The 24667-nt window shown below is 41.8% G+C and overlaps 1 protein-coding gene across 1 annotated transcript; it reads left to right on the forward strand.

Annotated features, from left to right (window-relative positions):
• The first annotated feature begins 10595 nt into the window (after positions 1 to 10595).
• MMGT1 (membrane magnesium transporter 1) lies at positions 10596 to 24466 on the forward strand. Its single transcript, XM_010389119.2, has 4 exons — positions 10596 to 11080; positions 13446 to 13498; positions 17044 to 17147; positions 19907 to 24466. The coding sequence occupies exons 1-4, from the start codon at positions 11002 to 11004 to the stop codon at positions 20064 to 20066; spliced, it is 396 nt and encodes a 131-aa protein (XP_010387421.1). The 5' UTR covers positions 10596 to 11001; the 3' UTR covers positions 20067 to 24466.
• The last annotated feature ends 201 nt before the right edge of the window (positions 24467 to 24667 follow it).

Raw genomic sequence — 24667 nt, forward strand, 5'->3', positions numbered from 1 at the left:
CAAGTAATACTCAGGCAACTCCAAGCTGTCCCTGTGTGTATTCACCCTCACTAACCGGCTCTCTAAGCTCTCAGGATGATGAGCTAAACAATAAAAGCACTCAAATGATGTCCAATTCCACTTTCTGTCCATCGGGTCAGGAACTGTCCCAGATCAGAGCCAGTGACTGTGTGCCCATTCTCTGCTGTTAATACTTGGGTCTGTGTCTTCCCAAGAAACCTCATGGCTGCCTGTTCCCATATACTCTGATTCCACTCGAACCACATTGTCCTGTTCACACAGGGCTGGGCTTTGTGGAAGCAAGAAACCTAGGTGAGGATCCTTCCCAGTCTCCCCATCATCTCCTCCCCAGAAGACCTAGTAAATGAGCTTACCTGCTTCTTCACGCCTAACTGCTCATTCCAAGGCTGTTTTGTCCCAGTACAAACCCACTTTTCACTGAGTGTTTGGAACTTGAAGGAAAAAAAAGGAGCCACAGATTGCTTCCCTGACCAGAGTCAGCAAATGTGTTCAAGCACCAGACTCTACCTCTGTTTATGTGGCCCCAGCAACTTAGTATGCCCCTCAGCAACCTCTTTGTATTCGAGTTCCAGGAGGAATCTTGAAATGGTAATAACTTCTACCAGGCAGCCAATCCCCCTGTGGCATCCGCTCCCCCCAGAATGTACTTCTTTCTTCATCTAACACTGCTTTATACTTCTGACGCCTACACCCCGGTTTCTCCTCTTGCTACTGCCCTCCCTTTCCATCTTTGTCATTGTGCTCCCTGGAATGTTCTTCCTTGTAAACATACTACTCAATCCTCTCAGTCACTGCATGGATGGCCCCTCCGTCTCCTCTCATTACCAGAACCCACGTCTCTCCCAGGATATCACACGCTCAGACGCTGTTGCAAGTGGAGGTTGTTCATGCTCATTTGGTCACAACCCCACTGTCCTACACACATAACACACGTATACACAACTCACACCCTGCATCGGTGACCTGGAGGAGTTGGTTGGCACTGTGCTCACTTCCCATTGTTTCATATTATTTCAAACTCATTACCCCTCCACCCTCCACTGAAGCTCTAACACCTTCTCCTTCCCCATGGTCGTCACTTATTGGCTTCCTGGTCACTCCTACACATTCGCTGAGTACTAGGGAATCTGGTTCACAGGCTTCCTCTTTCCTCCCACCCCACTCCCCAGGCCTGACATCATCCTGAGTGACTTCACTGCTCATATAGACAACTCACCCCGAATCCAGCCTTGCTTCCTTTGTCACTGAGAAAGTCAAGGCATTCTGGAAAAATCCTACCCTGCTATCTACTTAAATATCCCAGCAGTGCCCATCCTTTCTTTCTGCCCTCAGCCACAGTGGAAGAGGTGTTTCCTTCTCCCTTAAGAAGCTAATTGGCCAGGGATGGTGGCTTATGCCTATGATCTCAGTACTTTGGGAGGCCAAGGCAGGTGAATCACTTGAGCCCAGGAGTTCAAGACTAGCCTTAGCAACATAGCGAAACCCTGTCTCTACAAAAATCACAGAAATTAGCTGGACTTGGTGGCGCGTGCCTGTAGCACCAGCTACTGAGGAGGTTGAGGAAGGAGGAGGGCTTGAGCCCAGGAGACAGAGGTTGTAGTGAGCTGAGATCAGGCCAGCCTGGGTGACAGAGTGAGACCTTGTCTCAAAAAAAAAAAAAAAAAAAAAAAAGTGAATTGATCAAACTGTACTCTGCATGTCATCACTTCCTTTCCTTTTCTCCCAAGATCTACTCCAACAATCACCGCCCCCACCCCACCCCCCCCCCGCCTCCACTATCTTCAGTGGCTCCTTCTCTATCATTTCTTTCTGCTCTCCATGAACATTTTCAGGTCTCCTCTGAGAAACACCTTTTCATCCACACCCCTCTGGCTACTGCACTATCTCTCCTTTCCTCTTCAGAGATAAGCTTCTCAAAGGAGTTGTCTGTGTTCTCTGCACTCCCATCGAGGGAGTGCAGGGATAGTCCAGGGATTATCAAAAATCAGACTACAGTCTGAGGGCCAAATCCAGCCTCCTACCTGTTTTTGTATGTCTTGAAACTAAGAATGTTTTTCACATGTTTTAAGGGCTGAAAAAAAAAGAATTAAAGAATATTTTGTGACATGTGAAAGTGATGTGAAATTCAAATTTCTGTGTTCCTCAATAATGGTTTATCGGACATGGCTATGTCCATTCCTTTACTTACTGTCTATGGCTGCTTTAGCACTACAAGGGCAGAGTTGAGCGGTTGCAAAAGAGACTGTGGACTGCAAAGTCTACATATATAGTATCTGGCCTTTTTCCAGAAAGATATGCTGACTTCTTCTTTAGTCTCTGCCAATCATTCCTCTACACTTTTATAAGAGGGGTGTTTCTGGAACACAAATCCTCTAATACCCCCCGCCTTGCTTTTGGCTATGGCTCCTTAGCCTGGCACCCAATGCTCCACACACCCTGCCTCCAGACTGCCTCTTCATCCTTATATCCTGTCCATATTTCCCAAATATATTTTGCTTCCGCCATTCTGAACTCCTTCTAGTTCCTTGAATGTTTCATGTGGTTTCCTGCCATCTATGTGCCTTTCCATGTGTTCCTTCTGCTTAGATAGTCCTCAACTTTTTCCCTCACCTAACTAAGTTCTACTTGTCTGACAAAAGTCAGATTAAAGATCACCAAATTTTCCAGGATGCCCTCAGGCTGAGTTAGGAGCCTGATATGGTTAGGCTCTGTCTCCCCATCCAAATCTCATGTCGAATTGTCATCCCCACGTGTTGGGGGAGGGACCTGGTGGGAGGCGATTGGATCATGGGGACAATTTCCCCCATGCTGTTCTCGTGATAGTGAGTGCGTTCTCAGGCTATCTGAGGGTTTAAAAGTATGTGGCGGTTCCTCCCTCGCTCTTTGTTTCCTGTTGCCATAAGAAGACATTCCTTGCTCCCTCTTTGCCTTCCACCATGATCGCAAGTTTTCTGAGATCCCCCCCAAGTCATGCTTCCTGTACAGCCTCCAGAACTGTGAGTCAATTAAACCTCTTTTCTTCATAAATTACCCAGTCCTCAGGTAGTTCGTTATAGTAGTGTGAGAATAGACTAATACAGGGCCCCTCTTCAGAAAGGGTTCCATGGCCCCCGGGAAGATCTCTATCCTAGTAGCTCTCATGATGTATTGTCATGTTTGATTGACAAGTTCATCATTCAACAGGTCATGAGCATCTTGAGGGCAGGAACTAGGCTTCATTTATTTCCTTACAGACAGCATCTAGCATAAGGCCTAACCAAAACAGAAACTTAATAAAACATATCTGTGCATCAATAAATGTCTCTTAGGCCAAGCATGGTAGCTCACACCTATAATCCCAGCACTTTAGGAGGCTGAGGCAGGAGGATTGTTTAAGGCCAGGAGTTTGAGACCAGCCTGGGCAACATAGTGAGAACTCATCTCTACAAAAATTTTAAAAGTTAGCTAGGTATGGTGGTGTGCACCTGTGGTCCCAATTACTTTGGAAGCTGAGGTGGGAGGATTGCTTGAGCCCAGAAGTTCGAGGTTACGGTGACCTATGATCATGCCACTGCACTCCAGCCTAGACAACAGAATGAGACCCCGACTCTAAAAATAATAAATAAATATCTCTTAAATTTAATTAAGTGCCAAAGAAATCTTCATATCTGCAGATAACATTACATTTTTCCAGGTAGAGAGATTCAATTCAAGGATAAACTGAAAAGAGAGCTTCACTCAGTGTAATACTAGATGACTGAACAGCATAGATAAGTTTAGTCAACACAGTCATTGATTCATTGGAGGTGCTTGATAAACACTGAATTGAATAATTCATGTATTGGCGGGAGGCTGAGGCAGGAGAATCACTTGAACCGGGGAGGCCAAGGTTGCAGTGAGCTGAGACTGCACCACTGCACTGCAGCCTGGGCAACAGAGTGAGACTCCGTCCAAAAAAAAAAAAAAATCACATATTGAGGACAGGCTGAAAAACTGGGTTGATGTCATATTGTGGAAGTTCTCTATGCCACAGAAAATTTTAACTCATTCATTTTCCTGGTCAAAAACCTCCCCAATATTAATTTGGCAACAGAAAAGAGGGTGAATGAAATGTGGAGGCTGGTGCAGTGACTCATGCCTGTAATCCCAGTATTTTGGGTGGCTAAGGTGGGCAGATCACTTGAGGTCAAGAGTTCAAGACCAGCCTGGGCAATATAGTGAAACACCATCTCTACTAAAAATACAAAAATTAGCTGGGCGTGGTGGTGTGCACCTGTAATTCCAGCTACTTGGGAGGCTGAGGTGGGAGAATCGCTTGGACCTGGGAGATGGAGGTTGCAGTGAGCTGAGATCATGCCACTGCACTCCAGCCTGGGCAACAGAGCAAGACTCCATTTCAATTTAAAAAAAAATGAAATGTGGAAAGATAAGTACTAGGGAGGCCAGTTAGGAGGTTAGAAAGGTCATCTTGCTGAAAAGTAGTGAGGCCTTAACTTAGCAGGTGTAGTAGGAATGCATATGGAAAGTTAGATGCAAAGAGCCAATGCAGAGGTAGGATTAACCTGTCTTGGAATTGATTGGGTGGGTGAATGGGGAGTGCCTGAAGAAGAAGAACTGAGAGATGACTCCAAAGGTTTGAACCTGCATAACTGAAAAACAGAGGGCTGTCAGTGGCATTAATGTGGGAGTTAGAAAGTAGAGCTCAACTACGGACAGGTTGGATTTAAGGAACTGGTAGGATATACAAGAACAGATGTCAACATAGGCACTTAGAAACTTGGCTCTGCTGGCCGGGCGCGGTGGCTCAAGCCTGTAATCCCAGCACTTTGGGAGGCCGAGACGGGCGGATCACGAGGTCAGGAGATCGAGACCATCCTGGCTAACACGGTGAAACCCCGTCTCTACTAAAAATACAAAAACTAGCCGGGCGAGGTGGTGGGCGCCTGTAGTCCCAGCTACTCGGGAGGCTGAGGCAGGAGAATGGCGTGAACCCGGGAGGCGGAGCTTGCAGTGAGCTGAGATCTGGCCACTGCACTCCAGTCCGGGCGACAGAGCGAGACTCCGCCTCAAAAAAAAAAAAAAAAAAAAAAAAAAAAAAAAAAAAAAAAAAAGAAACTTGGCTCTGCAGTTCAGGAGTAAAGACTGGACCAGCGATGGATTTTTGAGCTATATGCATAATATCGACGCTGTGACAGCGCCAAAGAAGAGAAGGTGTAAAGAGACTTGGACTTGAGGTAGTAGTATAGAAAATGCCTATATTCGTGTGGAACAAAGAATGGGTCACAAATATACCCAGGATAAGGATGCTGAGGTTTTCAGTTTTGTTACTGAAATACCAGGAGTCCCATCTAGGCCCTGCTGCTCACTGCACAGAAAACCAATCACTGAGACAGCGAGTACTGCCAAGGAAGAAAGCTTTAATTGGGTGCTGCAGTGGAGAAGATGGGAACTCAGTCTCAAATCCATCTCCCTGACCGACTAAAACTAGGGGTTTACAAAGCAGGGAAGAAATGCAATAATGTATAAGAAGACAAGAAGTGGGGAGGGGAAAGGAAGCAATCATGATGAATGAGGGGTCTGGCATCTGGTGTGGTGGTATCTGCTGTGGTGGTCTGGTGAATTTCAGTTACTTGATGCTTTTTTTTGAGAGGCCTGAAGATCCTTTCCTGAGAAAGGAACTCAGATCAAACAAATGTAAGTTTCAAGTTTTAAGACCAAAGAACAGTCTACAGGACTACTGGATCAGTTTCAGTTTATTTTCTCAATAGACCAACCCAATGTGCTCAAAAAGCAAGTAAGATTTGCAGTGTCATTAACAAGGCTATTTGATTTTTTCTTTTTTCTTTTCTTTTCTTTTTTTTTTTTTTTTTTTTTTTGAGATGGAATCTTGCTCTGGAGTGCGGTGGTGCGATCTTGGCTCACTGCAACCTCCGCCTCCCAGGTTCAAGTGATTCTCCTGCCTCAGCCTCCCAAGTAGCTGGGATTACAGGCACATACCACCACACCTGGCTAATTTTTGTATTTTTAGTAGAGATGGGGTTTCACCATGTTGGCTAGGCTGGTCTTGAACTCCTGACCTCCTCAGCCTCCCAAAGTGCTGGGATTACAAGCGTGAGCCACCGCGCCCAGCTAGGAAGGCTATCTGAAATGAATAATCATATTAACCTCATACAAGTAACCTAGGATACTTTGTGCAGATGTGGTAATGAAACCCTAAGAGAGATATTAGTAGATCTGGAAATGGTCCGGAGAAGAGCAATTAAAATAGTCAAAGGGGAGAAGCAACTGACGCTTTAGGAAAGACTAAAAAGGAACCTCTTTAGCTTGGAAAAATAGCTAGAAGAGTCAATAGCAACAACAACAATGGCTAACATTTATTTAGTGTTTACTATGTGTAAGACTATTCTAATCACTTTATATGTATCATCTCACTTAATCCTGATAACAACCTAGGCAGGCAAACACTATTATTATCCTCACTTCACAGATGAGAAAACTGGGGCACGGTGAAGTTAAGTAACTTCTCCGATCTCTCAGAGGTAGAAAAGGAAAAGCAAGGATTCAAACCCAATACGATTCCAGAGCATATGTTTTAACCACTGTAGTATAAATTATCCAGTAAATAAACAAAACTTAAAGATATGAATCATGTAACCACAGTACTGTTTACTAAGATTCAAAACTTAAAATACCGAGGTACCACTTAATGCTTCAAGACAAATACTTTTTTTTATTGCTTGAATGTCTTACAATGAGCTCATACCACTTTGGTAAAGCTGAAAAAAGTAAACAGGATGCGATTTCAATATTGAAAGTACTAGTTTACTCAGCAGGTAGTAAACTTCTAGAATGTGTTACCCAGAGAGGTTGTACAAAATATAAATAGCTCAAAGAAACGTTTAGTGCCTACATTACAAATATCTATAATAGTCAGGAGCATATTCCTAAGGAAAGTGGAATTTTGAACCAGGTAGGAAAGGACAGAGTGTGCCAGAGAGAGGGAGAATATGCATGGAAAATGGAGACGTGGATAAGTAGTGTGTGAAGATACTCGTGGAGCTGGGTGGCATGTAATAAAGTCAATTAGCTTGAAGACAAGTCTGGGATAGCAGTGCTTTCTCTATTCAGTGAACTAGCCTGGGAAACATGATGAGTCTTCACAAATAACATCTCAGTAGGAAACACTTTAGAGACCATTATTCCCATCTTTAATAACATCCACATCATTTATCCAAGGTACATATGGAAAATGGTTCTTTCTTTGGAAAAACAAACAGCACTTCTGGGGTCACTTAGGAATTTAAATGCACTTTCTCATGAGGTTTGATTTTTGTTCTAAAAGCTCATGAAAATAGTGCTACCACTAGCTGTACCTTGCACCTTTGGGATTAACTGCAACTTAAAGAACCATGTATGAGTGAACCCAAGGTACTTATTTCAGTGATACAGTCCTTGGTAACTGTGACTATGAATACCTTGGCTTCCCTTCAGGTTGGAAGCTACAGAAAAGACAATTAAAATCTCACTCCCTGAACATAATTTAACCATGTATTACTAGAAAACGTGAAATGAGGCTAGTTTCTCTTGCACTCAGTATATGGGTAAAGAGGTAAAAAAGAAGAGAGTGAGAAATGCATCTTAACAGGGCAATAGAGAAAACAAAACTCAATATCTGGACATGGGTGACCTCCCTGAAGACTAGGATAAGGCATTGGTGGTTTATACAAATACCAGATTCATTATTGAATTTCCTTTTCCCTATAACCTCATCTTTTTAAAGGAAAAGAACCATAGCTCAGGTCTTATAAGAAAACTCTTAATCATTTTCTGCTTCAGATAAATTGATATTAAAATGGTTTTTTCTTTTTCTTTTTTTTTTTTTTTTGAGACGGAGTCTCGCTCTGTCGCCCAGGCTGGAGTGCAGTGGCCGGATCTCAGCTCACTGCAAGCTCCGCCTCCCGGGTTTACGCCATTCTCCTGCCTCAGCCTCCCGAGTAGCTGGGACTACAAGCGCCCGCCACCTCGCCCGGCTAGTTTTTTATATTTTTTAGTAGAGACGGGGTTTCACCGGGTTAGCCAGGATGGTCTCAATCTCCTGACCTTGTGATCCGCCCGTCTCGGCCTCCCAAAGTGCTGGGATTACAGGCTTGAGCCACCGCGCCCGGCCTTTTTCTTTCTTTTTTTTTTTTTGAGGTGGAGTTTCGCTCTTGTTGCCCAGGCTGGAGTGTAATGGCGCGATCTCGGCTCACTGCAACCTCCGCCTCGTGGGTTCAAGTGATTCTCCTGCCTCAGCCTCCTGAGTAGTTGGAATTACAGGCGTCCACCACCACGCCTGGCTAATTTTTTTGTATTTTTAGTAAAGATGGGGTTTCACCATGTTGGCCAGGCTGGTCTTGAAGAAGGGGTAATTTTACAGGGGATCTGAAAAGGCTAATTTCAATTTGACCATTATCTTAGCTAAAACAAAGTTGTAAGAGTTTTTTGGTCAACTATCTTTTCTTACTACCTCCCAGGGACAGAGAAGGAAGCACTTTCCTGTCAACTACAGAGAGATTATCTCCTGGTTCTTCCTGATTGTGAAGTTTATAAACAGAACTACATTTGTAAGGAATGCATTATACACCACTTGACATCGATCAAGTATTGTGTAAAATTCTGTCTTAGAGGTGAAGAAATTGGAGAGGGCCCAGAAAAGAATAATGACCATGACTAAAGGTTTGGAAAATGAGATCCTGCCCAGAAATTATATAAGTAAAGTTGAGTAAATATGATTCATCTTAGATGTCTTCTTCTTCTACTTTTTTTTTGGTTAGAGAAAGCGTCTCGCTCTGTCACTCAGGCTGTAGTGCAGTGGTATAATCACGGCTTACTGCAGCCTTGAACTCCTGGGATCAAGCAATCCTCCTTCCTTAGCTTCCCAAGTAGCTAGGGCTACAAGCATGTGCTACTATGCCCAGCTAATGAGATGTCTTATTTGTTTTCTCTGGCTTTGAGGAAGCTCAAGCATATCAGAAAATGTTTACAATCAAAAGGTTGTCAAAATGTGAGAGTACATGCAAGTCCATAGGGATTTTTGAGCCCAATTCAAAAGACTGGAAGGACTCTCTGTAGAGATCCTTTCAAATAGGGATACTCTCCCACTTCTTTTCCACAATTCATTCAGTTGTCATTCAACAAGCATTTATTGAATGCTTACCATATGACAGTCAAAGTTTCAGGTACAGAGAAATCTCTGTCCTCTCAGAGCTTACATTCCAGTGGGGAAAGACAGGCAGTAAACAGTAACACAACGAACATAATAAACAGGTAAGTTATATAGTATAGTGTTAGAAGGTGATATAAAAGGTAGAACAGAATAAGGGGATCAGGAATAGGAATTTTGCACATTTAAAAGGGGTGATCAGAATTGGAGGCATCTTTGAGCAAAAGCAAATTGATGCAACTAAAACGTATAATTCTGATTGGGTTAAAGGAAAAGAATGGTGATCATACTTTGTGTTTACCTTGTGATATGCAGTTTACAAAGCTTCGCCACTCAGTCAGGGGTCACTGGAGGAACTGGTGCAGAATTTGGAAAAAAAGGATGAATTCCATTTTGGCCATATTACGTTTGAAGTGCCACAGGAAATAAATGCCTAGCAGGTAGTCAGAAATGCAGCCCTGGAGCTAAGGAGAGATATTTGTGATAGAGATGTCGTTTTGTAATCACTGTAATACCTTTGCTGGCTGAAGCGGTGGGAACGAATGGGTGAACTCGCCAGGGGACAGCAGAGTGATGAGGTCAAGGGGAGAAGCTCACTTTTAAATGTCTACATTTTAGGAGATGAAGACAAAGAAAAATGGATAGAGGAGTATACATTTTACCCGGATCAGAGATAGAGACAAGAAGACCGCGTTATTAACATTTTAAAATGTCCTCTTTCATTTCTTCCTTAATGTAAGCTGGTTCTTTTCATGACAAAACACTCCCCCCAAGCTACACCTCTTTTTGCGCGAATCTTCCTCCAGGACCTTAAAAGGGTTTACTGAGCACTTCCCGCGGGCCAAGTGTTTGGGGCTCTAAATCCTGGGATTTTGTCCTTGACACTGCCTCCTCGTTTTAACACCCTTGCCTCCTTCCGCAGTGCCAGTTCCCAGAGAGCTGAAGCACAGGAAAGGCCTACAGAAAACAAAAGGCACAGTTTGAAGAAAACCCAAAACCAACCAACCCACAAAACACAACTGTCCGGGGTCTGTATCCGGCACCTACCGCCTTTCCCCAACGCCCCCAGCCCCGCCCCCTCGGCCCCACCTCCTCCCCGCCCCTCGGCCGCACCTCCTCCCCGCCCCTCGGCTCCACCTCCTCCCCGCCCCTCGGCCCTACCTCCACCCCGCCCCTTTGACCCCAACCTTCTGCCCCCGTCCGCCCCACCTACTCCCCGCCCCTCCGCCCCACCCATCCTTCCGTAGGCCCCGCCCTCGGCCCCACCCATCCTCTACGCAGGCCTCGCCACTTGGCTACCCCCACCCACCCACTGGCCCTGCCCCCCGGCTACACCCACCCTCCCGCAGGCCCCGCCCGTCTGCCCCACCCCGCCCCTCGCCCCCACCAGTTTTCTACGCAGGCCGCCGTCCCTCTGCCCCACCCTATTCTCGCCACTGGCCCCGCCCCCCTCTCGCGGCCCGCGCTTATTTGCCGGCGCCCTTCCTCTTCGCTTCCCCATTGCTCCGGCTTTTGCCTCTTCGTTTACGACTCCGTTGAGCTCCGCCCCTCCCAGAGAGGGCCTCCATAGCGCAGGTTCGTGAGTTCTCGCGGACCTTTTTCCGTGTAGCTTTCTCCTTCTTCCCGGCATTCCTGTTTCCGTTTTCTCACGGCCCTCTGCCTTTTCCACCACTGAGACACTTCGCGCTCTGGACTTCAGTGACGTCATCTTTCTGCGGCGCGCGGACACCCGCCGGTGGAAGAAGAAACAGCTCCGCAGCCCTTCGCTTCTTTTGCTGGGCTGCTGCTCCTTCGGCATCATGGCGCCGTCGCTGTGGAAGGGGCTGGTGGGCATCGGTCTCTTTGCCCTAGCCCACGCCGCCTTTTCCGCGGCGCAGCGTAAGTGCCTGGGGCACGGGGACCGCTTCGGTGTGAAACCCTAGGGGCGGTGTGTGGGCGCACTTCTAAGGGACCATCGGACCGAGTGTCCGATTAATGATCCTTTGAGACCTTACAGTTTGGTGTGACTAAGAAAATCCGTGCAGGAGTCCCCAGTGGAAGGTTCGGAGTTTGAATTTGAAGAGAGTGTGGCATCTGAAATTGGAGGAAGGTTGGAAGGAGGTGTCTGGGAGAGGGTTCAGAATAGGAGTCTCCAGGAAACCAGGACAAGTGATGTCAGATCCAGCATGGGGCAGATCAGGCACAGTTGTGAGATTGAGAACTCTGGATGCTCATGATCCCACGACAACCAAGTGGACAACATCTTGGGCACTCTTGGGCTGTCCAGGCAGAGACTGAGTAGTTAAGTGACCGATTGCCTCAGGGAGGCACTGTGGTACAGGAGAAAGAGCACTGGACTGGGAGTCTAAAGGGCTGGTTGTTAAAAACTTGCATTACCGCTACATCTGTGTGACCTTGGGCAAAAGATTTGTGCTACACTGCGTTATGAAATTCAATTTTGGGTCGCTGGTTGAAATTGCGCTGTGATTAGGTGCTAGAGATACAGTGATACCCTGAGCCAGTTCAAAGTCTAGAGAAAAACAAGTGGATCGAGAAGAAATTACAGTAAAGTGATATGCTAAAAGTATATAAGGATGCATGGAAGCAGGGACAGTCATATTTTGGGGGAACTGGGAGGTTAAGGAAAGTATCCTAGATCCTTTCTGCTTACAGTGTGGTCAACAGACCAGCATCATGAGCATCACCTGGCAGGTAGTTAGAAGACGCTGTTCAATCAGAATCTGGCTTTTAACAGAATCAGAATTCTTTTCAGTCAGAATCTGGGTTTTAATAAGATCCCCAGGTGATTTGTATGCACATTAGTTTGAGAAACACTGTCCTAGAGGAGATTAGGATACACTGGAGTACTGTGTCATTTTCTACAGTAAGCTTTAACTATAGAATTTTAAGATTGTAGGGCAAGAAGTGCCCTTGGAGTTTACTGAAGTCCAACCCCTTCATTTTACAGATGAGGAAATTCCTGGTTAAAGGTAGTGTTAGACGCAGACGAGGCTTCATGCAAACTAGCAAGCTAGCTAGGAATTGAACCAGATAGGAGTTTAGTGAAAATCGATTTTTGGTATTGGTTTGATGTTTCTTTTACATTTGTCTTTATGACAGACCTATAGGTTAAAACTAAAGAAATGTTTCTAAACATATTCTTTTTTAAGAGTCAATACACATGCACTCAAAAACAGTTTATTTAGTCCAAAGTATGTTATTACATAGGGATTGTCCTAGGTTCATCTAGAATTAAGATTTTTGCATTTTATGTTTTGGGTGATGAGAATGCCTTGTGGATTTGCCACTGCGGTGAGACCTCTTTATATATAATGCTCAGGGAGAGAGTAATATATACCTTTAAGACTTAAGTGTGTCATGTCAGACTGTGGCAGCAGATAGCACAATGTGGCGCTGCGGCATGCTCATCTTTGCTGTAATGAACTTTGTTGTAATAGGGCACCAGTCATTTACTGTATCTTGTTTAATCCTCACCTCACATTATTCTCATTTTACCGTTGTGGAAATTCAGGTAATGAAAAAAATAGATACTGTATTTCTTTGATTCTAAGACACCCCCCATTTTAACACTCTGAACTTGAGATATGTATTATGATCACTGAGGGCTTCTTTAATTAAATGAAATTATAGTAAATTGAAGAGCTGGCATTGATTTAGGCTTACCAGTTTCCAAGTCCTGATCCTTTTCTTTTATCCCTTGCTGTCTCCTGAGGTTAAGGCAGCAGCAGCAGAATTATAATTAATTAGTAGAGGCAGAAATTGATTTCATGGAATTCCTGTTCCACCACTGCCCCGGCATATCCTCTCAGGAGAACCATTTCCATACCAATATTATTTTGTCCATACTGTGCGGTGTTGGTGCTATTTTAGAGTTGAGATTTTCTGTAGACTTTACTTTTTAAATAATGGTGATTTCTTTGACAAGTTAGTGTAACAGTTTTTAGAAGTTTCTAGTATTTCTATAATAATGAAAGAAAAATTATACTAAGGTATTTCTGCCTCATACTTGCTCACTTGTCACTCTTACCCATTTTATAAGGTGACAAAGCAGGTCATGATGAAAATAAAATAGTTGACTAAGATAGGCTGACTGCCTTAAAAGATAGAAGGATTTGAGGAATCCAGGATTAGCATTACTTTATGTAGCATATAAGTTAGCCACTTCTTTGGTATGTTGATTTGCTTCATTTTAAGAAAGAAAAATGAGCTATAATTTCCTTAATGGTATGCTTCTGGTTTATAGATCGTTCTTACATGCGATTAACAGAAAAAGAAGATGAATCACTGCCAATAGACGTAAGTTGGTCATTTATATTCCATTACATGTATGTTTAAAATTAGCCACATAGCTCATAATAATTTTTTATTTACTGGTTTTTATACTCTTAAAATTTTCCAGACATGAAATAACATCTGATCTCCACTTTTTTTTTTTTTTTTTTTTTTTTTTTGAGATGGAGTCTCACTCTGTTGCCCAGGCTGGAGTGCAGTGGTGTGATCTTGGCTCACTGCACACTCCACCTCCCAGGTTCACGCCATTTTCCTGCCACAGCCTCCTGAGTAGCTGGGACTACAGGCGCCTGCCACCGTGCCTGGCTAATTTTTTGTATTTTTAGTAGAGACAGGGTTTCACCGTGTTAGCCAGGATAGTCTCGATCTCCTGACCTTGTGATCTGCCCGCTCGGCCTCCCAAAGTGCTGGGATTACAGGCATGAACCACCACGCCCGGCCTCTGATCTCCACTTTTTATCACTCACAAAGCTCAAAGATTTGGAAAGCTTTCTCTCTTTGGTTTCCAGAGCTGTAGTCGAAATAGTCTTTCTAGAAGATGCTCTGTCCATAGTATGGGATGGACTTAAAAAGTTGATTATTTAGCTTTATTTCTTAGAAAAGTTCTTTTTTATATAAAGGAAATAAAGCCAACAATACATTGTTTAGGGACATACATAGGTGGTAAAATGAAAGTGGTTTTTTTTTTTTCTTTTTTTGAGACAGTGTTTTGCTCTTGTTTCCCAGGCCGGAGTGCAGTGACGCGATCCGGGCTCATTGCAACCTCTGCCTCCCAGGTTCAAGCAATTCTCCTACCTCAGCCTCCCAAGTAGCTGGGATTACAGGCACCCACCACCATGCCTGGCTAATTTTTTTATATTTTTAGTAGAGACAGGGTTTCTCCATGTTGGCCAGGCTAGTCTTGAACTCCTGACCTTAGGTGATCCACCCACCTCAGCCTCCCAAAGTGCTGGGATTACAGGTGTGAGCCACAGTGCCCGGCCAGGAAAGTGTTTTTTTAACTAAAATGTTAAGTATTCCAGCATCACTCACAATTTTTATCTTTACTAGACTTGAAATTACACAAGTAGTAAGTTCTTTGTAACAGAATCAAACAGTAAAAACTAAAACTGACCCTACACAATTATCAGAACACCAACAACTGAAAAACTGACCCCATTCCTTGGCAGTTCCACTTCTACTCCCAACAGTTTGGAGTATAGCAGTAGTTCAGTCTTGTTCCTATACACAAACATTATGTATGTGTAGTTTTACCTAATCCAAACACATATTATTTTTTCTTTAAAAAGTTACACATGTGTATATATGCATAGTTTTATAATTAACTTTTTTATTACGTAACAACTTCAATCTTATTTTCATGACAGCTCATATAGATTCTCGTTAAAAGTGCCTGTGACTGCATTGTATAAAACAAGTCTTCTGGCCAGGCATGGTGGCTCACGCCTGTAATTCCAGCACTTTGGGAGGCTGAGGCAGGCAGATCACGAGGTCAGGAGATCAAGACTATCCTGGCTAACACAGTGAAACCCCGTCTCTACTAAAAACACAAAAAAATAGCTGGGTGTGGTGGTGGGTGCCTGTAATCCCAGATACTCAGGAGACTGAGGCAGGAGTATCATTTGAACCCGGGAGGCGGAGGTTGCAGTGAGCCGAGATCATGCCACTGTACTCCAACCTGGGCAACAGAGTGAGACTCCATCTCAAAAACAAAAACAAAAGCCAAATGTTCTTGGTAGACTGGTGGTGGGAATGTAAATTGGTATCGTATATGATGTTAGATTTTAATTTAAACAGGAAAATAGATGTGGCTAATTTTGACTTTATTTGTCTGTAATTAAAGATATGATTGATGAGGCTATTAACTCCTATCGCCTTTTTTTTTTTTTTTTTTTGTGGTGGATACACACACACACACACATTTATGTCTATTTTAAAGAACTTTTTTCTATAATCTGAACATGCCCATAATCCCATGTTAAAACATTCCGTGGTTTTGCTTGCTCAACCTCTTTGGAAAGCAGTTGGTATTACCCAATAAAATTGAACGTGTGCATACTCTACACTCAGTGTTTCCATGTGTGAACTGAGAGACATGCATATGAATATTCATGTTGATTGTGAAAGTAACAGGAAACAACCCACATATCCAACAGCAACAGCAGAATGGATAAATTGTGGTATTTTTCATATCATGAAATACAAAGCACAGTGAAAACTGGCCAAGCGTGGGGGCTCATGCGTGTAATCCCAGCACTTTGGGAGGCTGAGACAGGCGGATCACCTGAGGTCAGAGTTTGAAACCAGCCTGGCCAACATGGTGAAACCCCATCTCTACTAAAAATGCAAAAATTGGCCGGGTGCAGTGGCGGGCACCTGTAATCCTAGCTACTTGGGGGGCTAAGGCATGAGAATCGCTTGAACCTGGGAGGCCGAGGTTGCAGTGAGCCGAGATTGCACCACTGCACTACAGCCTGGGTGACAGAGCAAGATTCCATCTCAAAAAAAGAAAAATAAAACACACACACACAATGACGTAATGTTGAGCGAGGAAAGCTAGACACAAAAGAATACATTTGAGTCCATTCAAATAAAGTTCAGTATGGGCAAAAGTAAGGCATATATGTTTTAGAGATTCATATATATTTAATAGCTGGTAAAATTATCAAGAAAAGCAAGAAACTGAGTAATATACAATCCAGGACAATAGTTAACTTTGAGAGGGAAGGTAAAGGATATAATCTGAGAGGGACATGTGGGATTTGAAAGGTACTAGGAATGTGGGATTTGAAAGGTACTAGGAATGATCTATTTCTTAAGCTGGGTGGTGGGTACATGTTCTTTTAATTGCTTTATACTGTGTACGTATGCTTTCTGTACTGTATGATATGTAACAATAATACTGGCTGGGCATGGTGGCTCACGCCTGTAATCCCAGCACTTTGGGAAGCCGTGGTGAGCAGATCATCTGAGGTCGGGAGTTCAAGACCAGCCTGACCAACATGGAGAAACCCCGTCTCTACTGAAAATACAAAGTTAGCCAGGCATGGTGGCGCATGCCAGTAATCTACTCAGGAGGCTGAAACAGGAGAATTGCTTGAACCTGGGAGGTGGAGTTTGCAGTGAGCCGAGATAGCGTCATTGCACTCCAGCCTGGATAACAAGAGGGAAATTCCGTCTCAAAAACAAAAAGCAAAAACCAAAAACCAAAAACAATAATACCTTAAAAATACTTAGTTGCTCTTGGAAGCAGGTAATATTTGATCATTGAGTTCTAAGTGGCTCAGTACCATTCAGTACTTAATGATTTTGCTTATTTGAACATGTCACTAGATTTATTTATTGAAGCATCAGAGGTATTTTTGCAGCCAAGCCACATAATTTATAGATTGTATTGCATCTGAATCCCAATCATTTCAAGTGAGCATTGTCTCCCTGATGGTGGCCCTGAGAGGACTACCTGTTAGAGGCGATAAAGAGGTGGAGAGGAAATTGTAAATGTTTATAATAATGTTTGTGTTATTTAGTAATCTCAATCTTTATACTCACAGATAGTGCTTCAGACACTTCTGGCCTTTGCGGTTACCTGTTATGGTATAGTTCATATTGCAGGGGAATTTAAAGACATGGATGCCACTTCAGAACTGAAAAATAAGTAAGTCTTTCTCTTTTCATAGGCATCGCATTTCATAGAGGTTTGCTGTATTCACATAATTTTAAAAAGTACGTTTTCTGGTACATAAAAGTTGGTTTTGTTTCTACATTTTGATTATGTAGTTTGTATGAATAATGAGGTAAAAATATTGAGGCGGTATTTGATACTTTAAGAAAAATGGAAGATGAATGCCATATTATTCACAGAATCAAAAAAATACGTTGCTTAAAATTATTGGTTGGTTGTATGGACAGATGGATGAAAATAGATATATAGAAAAATAATGCCTCAGAATTTTTAACCTTCCTCCCTCCCTTCCTTCCTCCCTTCCTTCCTCCCTTCCTTCCTCCCTTCCTTCCCCCCTCCCTTCCTTCCCCCCTCCCTTCCTTCCCCCCTCCCTTCCTTCCCCCCTCCCTTCCTTCCCTCCTCCCTTCCTTCCCCCCTCCCTTCCTTCCCCCCTCCCTTCCTTCCCCCCTCCCTTCCTTCCCCCCTCCCTTCCTTCCCCCCTCCCTTCCTTCCCCCCTCCCTTCCTTCCCCCCTCCCTTCCTTCCCCCCTCCCTTCCTTCCCTCCTCCCTTCCTTCCCTCCTCCCTTCCCCCTTTATTTCCTTCCATCCCTCTCTTCCTACCATTTTCTTTCTATCCTCTTGTCTCAGCTTAGTCTTTGGGAGAATAAGTGGTTTTCGGTTTCCTCTCTCACTTGAACCTAGTCTGTGAGATAAGCTCTGCTTCCAGGCCCTTTTCTACTACTGGATTAAAAGTATATTTGTTATTCTGCTTTCCTTTTTTCTCCTGGAATACTTCTAAGCTATTTTCATGAACTGTGTTTGCTTTTATTTTTCATATTTTTACTTTCCTAAAATCATCCTTTAGGTTTGTTCGATTCCATCTCTGGACTTTACTCACCTTCTTGATCGTGTACATGATACCCCTTTACAATATTTTCTTAGAAGGAGTCACAGTAAACATTTATGTGTTAGAGGAAAGTCGTATCCCCCTTTTACTTTTAGTTCATTATGTACATTTTATTATTTATTTTTATTTATGTATGGAGACAGAGTCTCTATCAACCAGGCTGGAGTGCAGTGGCATGATCTTGGCTCACTGCAACCTCTGCCTCCTAAGTTCAAGTGATTCTCCTGCCTCAGCCTCCTGAGTAGCTGGGATTACAAGCACCTACCACCACACCCGATTTTTGTATTTTTAGTAGAGACGAGGTTTCACCATGTTGGCCAGGATGGTCTCAAACTCCTGACCTCAAGTGATCCACTCACCTTGGGTTCCCAAAGTTCTGGGATTACAGGTGTGAGCCACCGTGCCCCGCCCAATATGTACGTTTTAAGGAGTTACATATCAGGCCTCCTTTTTTGTATGGGGGTATGCTTGGATGTTTAGGTGGGCTGGCTGAGATTTGAGTTCTTATCAAAGGAAAAGTTCTCCTATCCTTTCCAGGAAAATAATGTTGAAAAACAAAAACCATAAAGGCCACAGACCAAAGTGTTTGAACTCTTTTAGACTACATGTCTCTCCCTGGAAAAGTAGAAAGGATACTTGACTGTCATCACTGCTTGCTCTTACAAAGAGTCTACCAAGAATCACAGGCAAGGGGCCAGGAAAGAAAGAAGTAAAACAATGTCATTAAGTAGGTGGTGGAAAAATATGTGTTTGGACAATAGCAGGTACAGAGGGCCAAAAGGAATTTTTTGTTGTACTTGAAAGATTCTTGGAAAACAGATCTGTGGAACGATCATATGGCTTGAATAATGAGGGCCAAATGAGAATAATCAAAGCTGTAATCTATGTGCTGCTTTTTTAAAAAGACTGTTCGGCATGGGTTACTGTTAGATTTACAGGGGAGATTCATAGTTGAGCTAGTATTTGTGTTGTTATTCGTAGGCATTCTGGAAGGAATGGCTGAATAAAAAAAATGTATTAGAAGCCAGGCATGGTGGCTCACACCTGTAATCTCAGCTCTTTAAGAGGCTGAGGTAGGAGAATTGCTTGAGCCCAGGAGTCTGAGACCACCTGGGCAACATTGGGAGACCCTGTCTCTACAAAAAATAATAATAAAAAAATAGCCATGTGTGGTGGTGTGCAGCTGTAGTGCCAGCACTTGGCGGGGCTGAGATGAGAGGGTTGCTTGAGTCCAGGAGTTTGAGGCTGCAGTGAGCTATGATTGCACTATTGCACTCCAGCCTGGGCAACAGAATGAGACCCTATCTCTATTTTTTTTTTTTTTTTTTTTTTGAGACGGAGTCTCGCTCTGTCACCCAGGCTGGAGTGCAGTGGCCAGATCTCAGCTCACTGCAAGCTCCGCCTCCCGGGTTCACGCCATTCTCCTGCCTCAGCCTCCCGAGTAGCTGGGACTACAGGCGCCGCCACCTCGCCCGGCTAGTTTTTGTATTTTTAGTAGAGATGGGGTTTCACCGTGTTAGCCAGGATGGTCTCGATCTCCTGACCTCGTGATCCACCCGTCTTGGCCTCCCAAAGTGCTGGGATTACAGGCTTGAGCCACCGCGCCCGGCCTATTTTTTTTAAAAAGAAGAAATTTGAGAGCTTTATGCTGCTTTTTCAGGTTTCTTATTTTCTTTATATAGGAAAAGAGATACAGTATGATTATTATTTACAGTCTGATTTCATGTGTTAATAGTTGTTAAAAAATATAACCCATAGTAAATTGATAATTCATTAGAAGCCTACTTATTTTCAAGTAGGGTTTTATAAAGGTTTATCTAAAATTGATGCTTTTTTTTCTTTTAAGGACATTTGATACGTTAAGGAATCACCCATCCTTTTATGTATTTAATCATCGTGGTCGAGTACTTTTCCGGCCTTCGGATACAACAAATTCTTCAAACCAAGATGCATTGTCCTCTAACACATCATTGAAGTTACGAAAACTCGAATCGCTGCGTCGTTAAGATTTTTACAAATTATAATAATAGGACAGGACACAGAGCTGGAATATTGGAGTTTGGGGTATAAAACACTCCTCCCTGCCCCCCATTAGTATTTATATTGATCTTTCAGACCTACTTTAGAAAAAACCATGGCCCTCATTTATATACTGTTAATCCAATCATTAATGCAGTGTAAGTTATATGTGAAATAAGTCTTTGGTATTTAATATAGGAATTTTTTTTCATTTAAATCAAATCCACATCTTTTGTAAAAGCCACTGTTTTGAATACATTTCCTTGAAAAATGTTGGTGGTTTTTGTGATTATTTATTTTTTTAGATTTCTTTTGCACTACAGTTTTTGGAATCCTTTTGGAAATACTGTGTGACTGCTGCATTTTGCAGCATGAATTATGGTAAAATGGTCTTCAATTCTTAACAAATGGACTTCCCTAATGAGACCAAAATGGTGATTTAACAGTTTTTCTTGTGTCCCCTAAAAAGTGGCTCTGCTTCAGAAGTACTTGCCAGTTTTTAATTTATTTGTGACTTTCACCCTACCCTGCTCCCATATACCTTCTACCATCGGCTGTCTTGTTTCATCATTTCTCTGAGATTCTGTGTGCAGTGAGCAATTTTTGTGTCAGAAATTCTTTGTCAGAACAAATATATTTAACAAGCTCAACTTGCTGTAAAGCTACTTGTGTTCTCTTAATTTGTCTGTAAAAATTTCCCTAATTGATTATATAGTATAAGAATAGTTGAAGACTAGTTGAAGACCTTTTGTGATTTCATTATCTTGCCTATGCAGAAGAAAAATTGTTGAGGAAAATTGTCATTAGCCAGTTTAACTGATTCAAACTCTTGTTTATTTCATACTAAACTAGTGAATAAGTGAAATAAAGGAAACTCGTCATTAATCTAAAGACAGAGTTCAAAGGAATAGGGCCAAATATATTCTCAATATTTGGAACTAATGTTTTTAAGGTTTTTAGAAAAATCAGGTCATTTAAGAAATTGTTTTGTAGTTTCTGATTTATAGAGGCTTCAAGTTTTCCATCTTCACTGTATGTTGCTGAAAGTGAGGATGAGGATACACAGTTGATATTTTTAGAAACAGTAATTTTACTTTTAAGGAAATTGGCTAGCTCTTTGAGCTAGAGAGCTGTAGGAAGCTCAACATTCTTTGTAGAGAACGTTGCTTTTGCTGGGTTGTACAGGTATAAGAACATTGCTTTTGTTGAATTGTATAGGTGTAAAGGGAATAACTGTATGCAGGTTTGAAAAGGAAATGTGCTTTAGGCACGAGTCATAAGATGCCATTGTACTTGTAGGCATTTTATTTTCCATTAGAAATGAACATCAGCTCTTCTCTTCTGACTGGTAACACATAGCCCCAAAGCACGAGATTATTTTTTCATTGGGTTTTTACTGCTGTTGTTTAGTTTTGGTTTGTTAACGCCAACCCAGTCTGTCTGTGGAACACTGACTCTGCTCTCTAATGAGAACAAAGTTAGAAATCTGCTGATAACCTAAAATAATTTAGAAATGAATTAAAAATGTGAAGTCAGGGGTTAAAGTGACGATGATAAAATAGCATGCAAGAAACAAGCTCCTTCCATCAGACTTGGCTACTGTTTTCTTCTAGTATGATTTGGTTTGGAAGAGCCTCTTGTTTCCTTCTCTTTGAGGTATGTCTTCCTTTCTTAATATGTTTGTAACATTATTGAGATATAATTCACATACCTTACAATTCACCCATTTTAAGGGTACAATTCAGTGGTTTTTAGTGTATTCACAAAGTGGTGTAACTGTGACCACAGTCAATTTTAGAACATTTTGTTACCCCAAAAAGAAACCCTGTACCCTTGAGCAGTCACCTCTCATTTTCTCCCAGTGTCCACCCACCCCCAGCCCCTGGCAACCACTAATCTATATCTCTCTCCGTAGATTTGCCTATTGTGATTGTTTCATATAAATGGAATTCTACAATATTTGGTCTTTTGGGACTGGATTCCCAAATGTCGTTTTCTATTTGGAGTGAGAAAATTCTTCTCATCTTGAGAACTCTTACTGCTGTGAAAGGGAGTGGTTGGTAAAATCAATAGATTTCAGGCAGGAGGGCCAGATACCTAACAGGTTTTTCTCCGTGAATCTTATGCCGAATAGTTTTTCCTCATAACCAAGCATTTATGATGTATTACTACTTAAAATATTGTGGCTAGTCTCTAGAATGGATGTTGAAATCTTTGCCTCCTCAGTTGGGAAGAGTCCTGCTAAAAATCAGGCTAAAAATCAGGCCAAATGACTTGGCAAATAATTGACAAAGTGTTTTTCAGGTGTGTCTATCTTTGCTAGCAGCTTGTATACCTCAGGCCAGGTGAGCTCCCCAGATTTCTTTTTTCATTTACTCCAGTGAGTTTCTGCTGTCTCTCTGAAGTATGTACCATAGGACTTAAAGGTGATTTGGATGCGTTGTAACACTGCTAAATGTACTAAGTACAGAATTTTATTTACAGTACTATGAGACAGTCAGTTATTGCCTAGGGTAGTTCAAAAATATGATGTCAGCTAGTTAAGCTTTTATTTGACTGATGTCAGTGATATTCAGAAGTGTGTACCAATCAAGGCTCTTTAAAATACAGAACGACTCACTTAATAACCAGGGAACCAGCCAAATACTGTGCAGCCGCAGAATATGCATATCAGTGAATTGGAGACGATTATTCTCTGTAACTCCCTAATGATTGTTTTCTAAGCATTGTGGCTTCTCAGTGACTTGACAGCGTCTTCCTGGTTGTATGTGGCCTGTTTACATGAAGTATTGAGTAATGTTTGTTATGATCATCAAAGCCTGTAACACCAAACTAAACACATGTTTTTGGGATATGTTTCCAATCTTTAAATGACCTTGCCCTGTCCAATAAATGAATGATTGTCTCACCCTGTTTTTGGTAGTGTTTTTTGGGTGTTTTTTTTTTTTGGACTTTTAATCTCGTTTCTTCTGCTTTTCTGTCCCCAGAAAAATGTAAGAGCTAATTTTATGACTGTACTTGTCTACTGTGATGCTGTTTTACTAAATTCAATGGATAATTTAATTGTACATGTAAAATCTTACTGCAGTTTTATGTTTTTAATAGTCAAAATAAAATGTATAATCTTGATGATGTTTATAAATCATCAAATGCCCTTTGGGGTGTAAAAATGGGTTCTTGAGCAGCAATGTCTAATGATTCCATCACAAATTTGTTATAAAATCAAACTCCCATTAATGTCACTTTATACTTAATAGGAAATCGTTATGATTAAAGCATCAAGGGAGCAAATATAAAGTTTAATGAAAATCCAAGGGGAAGTTCTAAATTGCAAAAGTTGGCACTTATCTACAGTATTTTGAAAAATAACACCACCGGTGTTCAAACCTACCTAGGAATATCTCAAAATAACCTGCTAATCAGGTGTTGGGGCAAGAAAGATAATGTATGCACATGGCAAAAAGATCCGATGGTACAGAAAGATAAAAAACTTGGCCCCTTCCCTCCTACCCTAATACTTCTCTCCAAAAGTAACCAGTTTCAAGTGTCTTGTATGTTCTCACAGGAAAGCAGTTTTTTATTTTTTATCCGCAAATTTGTAGTTTAAAAAATTTCACATTAATGGAATCAGACTATATATACTCTTCTGTACCTTGCTTTTTTTTGCTACCTGTGTTTTATGAGATCTTTCTGTATCAGTATGTATAGAAATACCTTATTATTTTTAGTGGCTGTGTGGTATTCTAATGTTTGAATGTATTACAAATGTTTAAACATTGATAGGCTCTTTACGTTGTTTCCAATATTTTATTAAATCGCATTGTGGTGAATATACTTGTACATACAATGAATTTATATTCTACAGGGTTCCTAGCAATAGAGTTGCTGGATCAGAGGGCATTTTTTATTTTCAGTTCAGTAGTTACTGCCAAATTGTCCTCTAGAAATCTTTGCCCAGTATGCTTCCACATATAATGTATGAGAATGATTATTTACCAAACCATGCCAATACTGGGTACTAAACTTTTGAAGTCTGATCATGTGAAAGTGAATAAATGGTATCTTGCATTTTAATGAAGTTCTAATGCATTTTAATGAAGGTCTAATATATTTTAATGAAGGAGATGGAACACATTTTCCTGTTTATTGATTACTGAGATTTCCTGTGAAATGTGTAGTCATGTTCTGTTTTCTATTAGGTGATATGTGTTTTATTGATTTGTATGAGTTTTTTGTAAGCTAAGAAAATTGGTCCATTGTCATGTTTAATAATATTTTGCTAAGTTTTATTTATGTAGTTAAACTTAAGTCTTTACGGCTTCTGAGATTTTGCCTTGCTTAGAAAGGCCACCTTTGCATTTAAGAATAAATTTAATGTATTTTTCCAATACTTTAAAGGTTTTTTTTCAACTTTTAAATATTTGATTAATTTGGAATTTATCTAGGTAGTAGGAGTGAGGAGAGAATTCAACATTTTTCTCTCAAATAGCAATCTATTCTAACTCCATTTATTAACTTTTTCCACACTGATTGGAAAAACCATCCTCATTCATACATCAAATTTCCATATGTCTGGTTAGATATGCTT

The sequence above is a fragment of the Rhinopithecus roxellana genome, chromosome 7 (genome assembly GCF_007565055.1).
Source record: "Rhinopithecus roxellana isolate Shanxi Qingling chromosome 7, ASM756505v1, whole genome shotgun sequence".
NCBI classification, from domain to species: Eukaryota; Metazoa; Chordata; class Mammalia; order Primates; family Cercopithecidae; genus Rhinopithecus; species Rhinopithecus roxellana.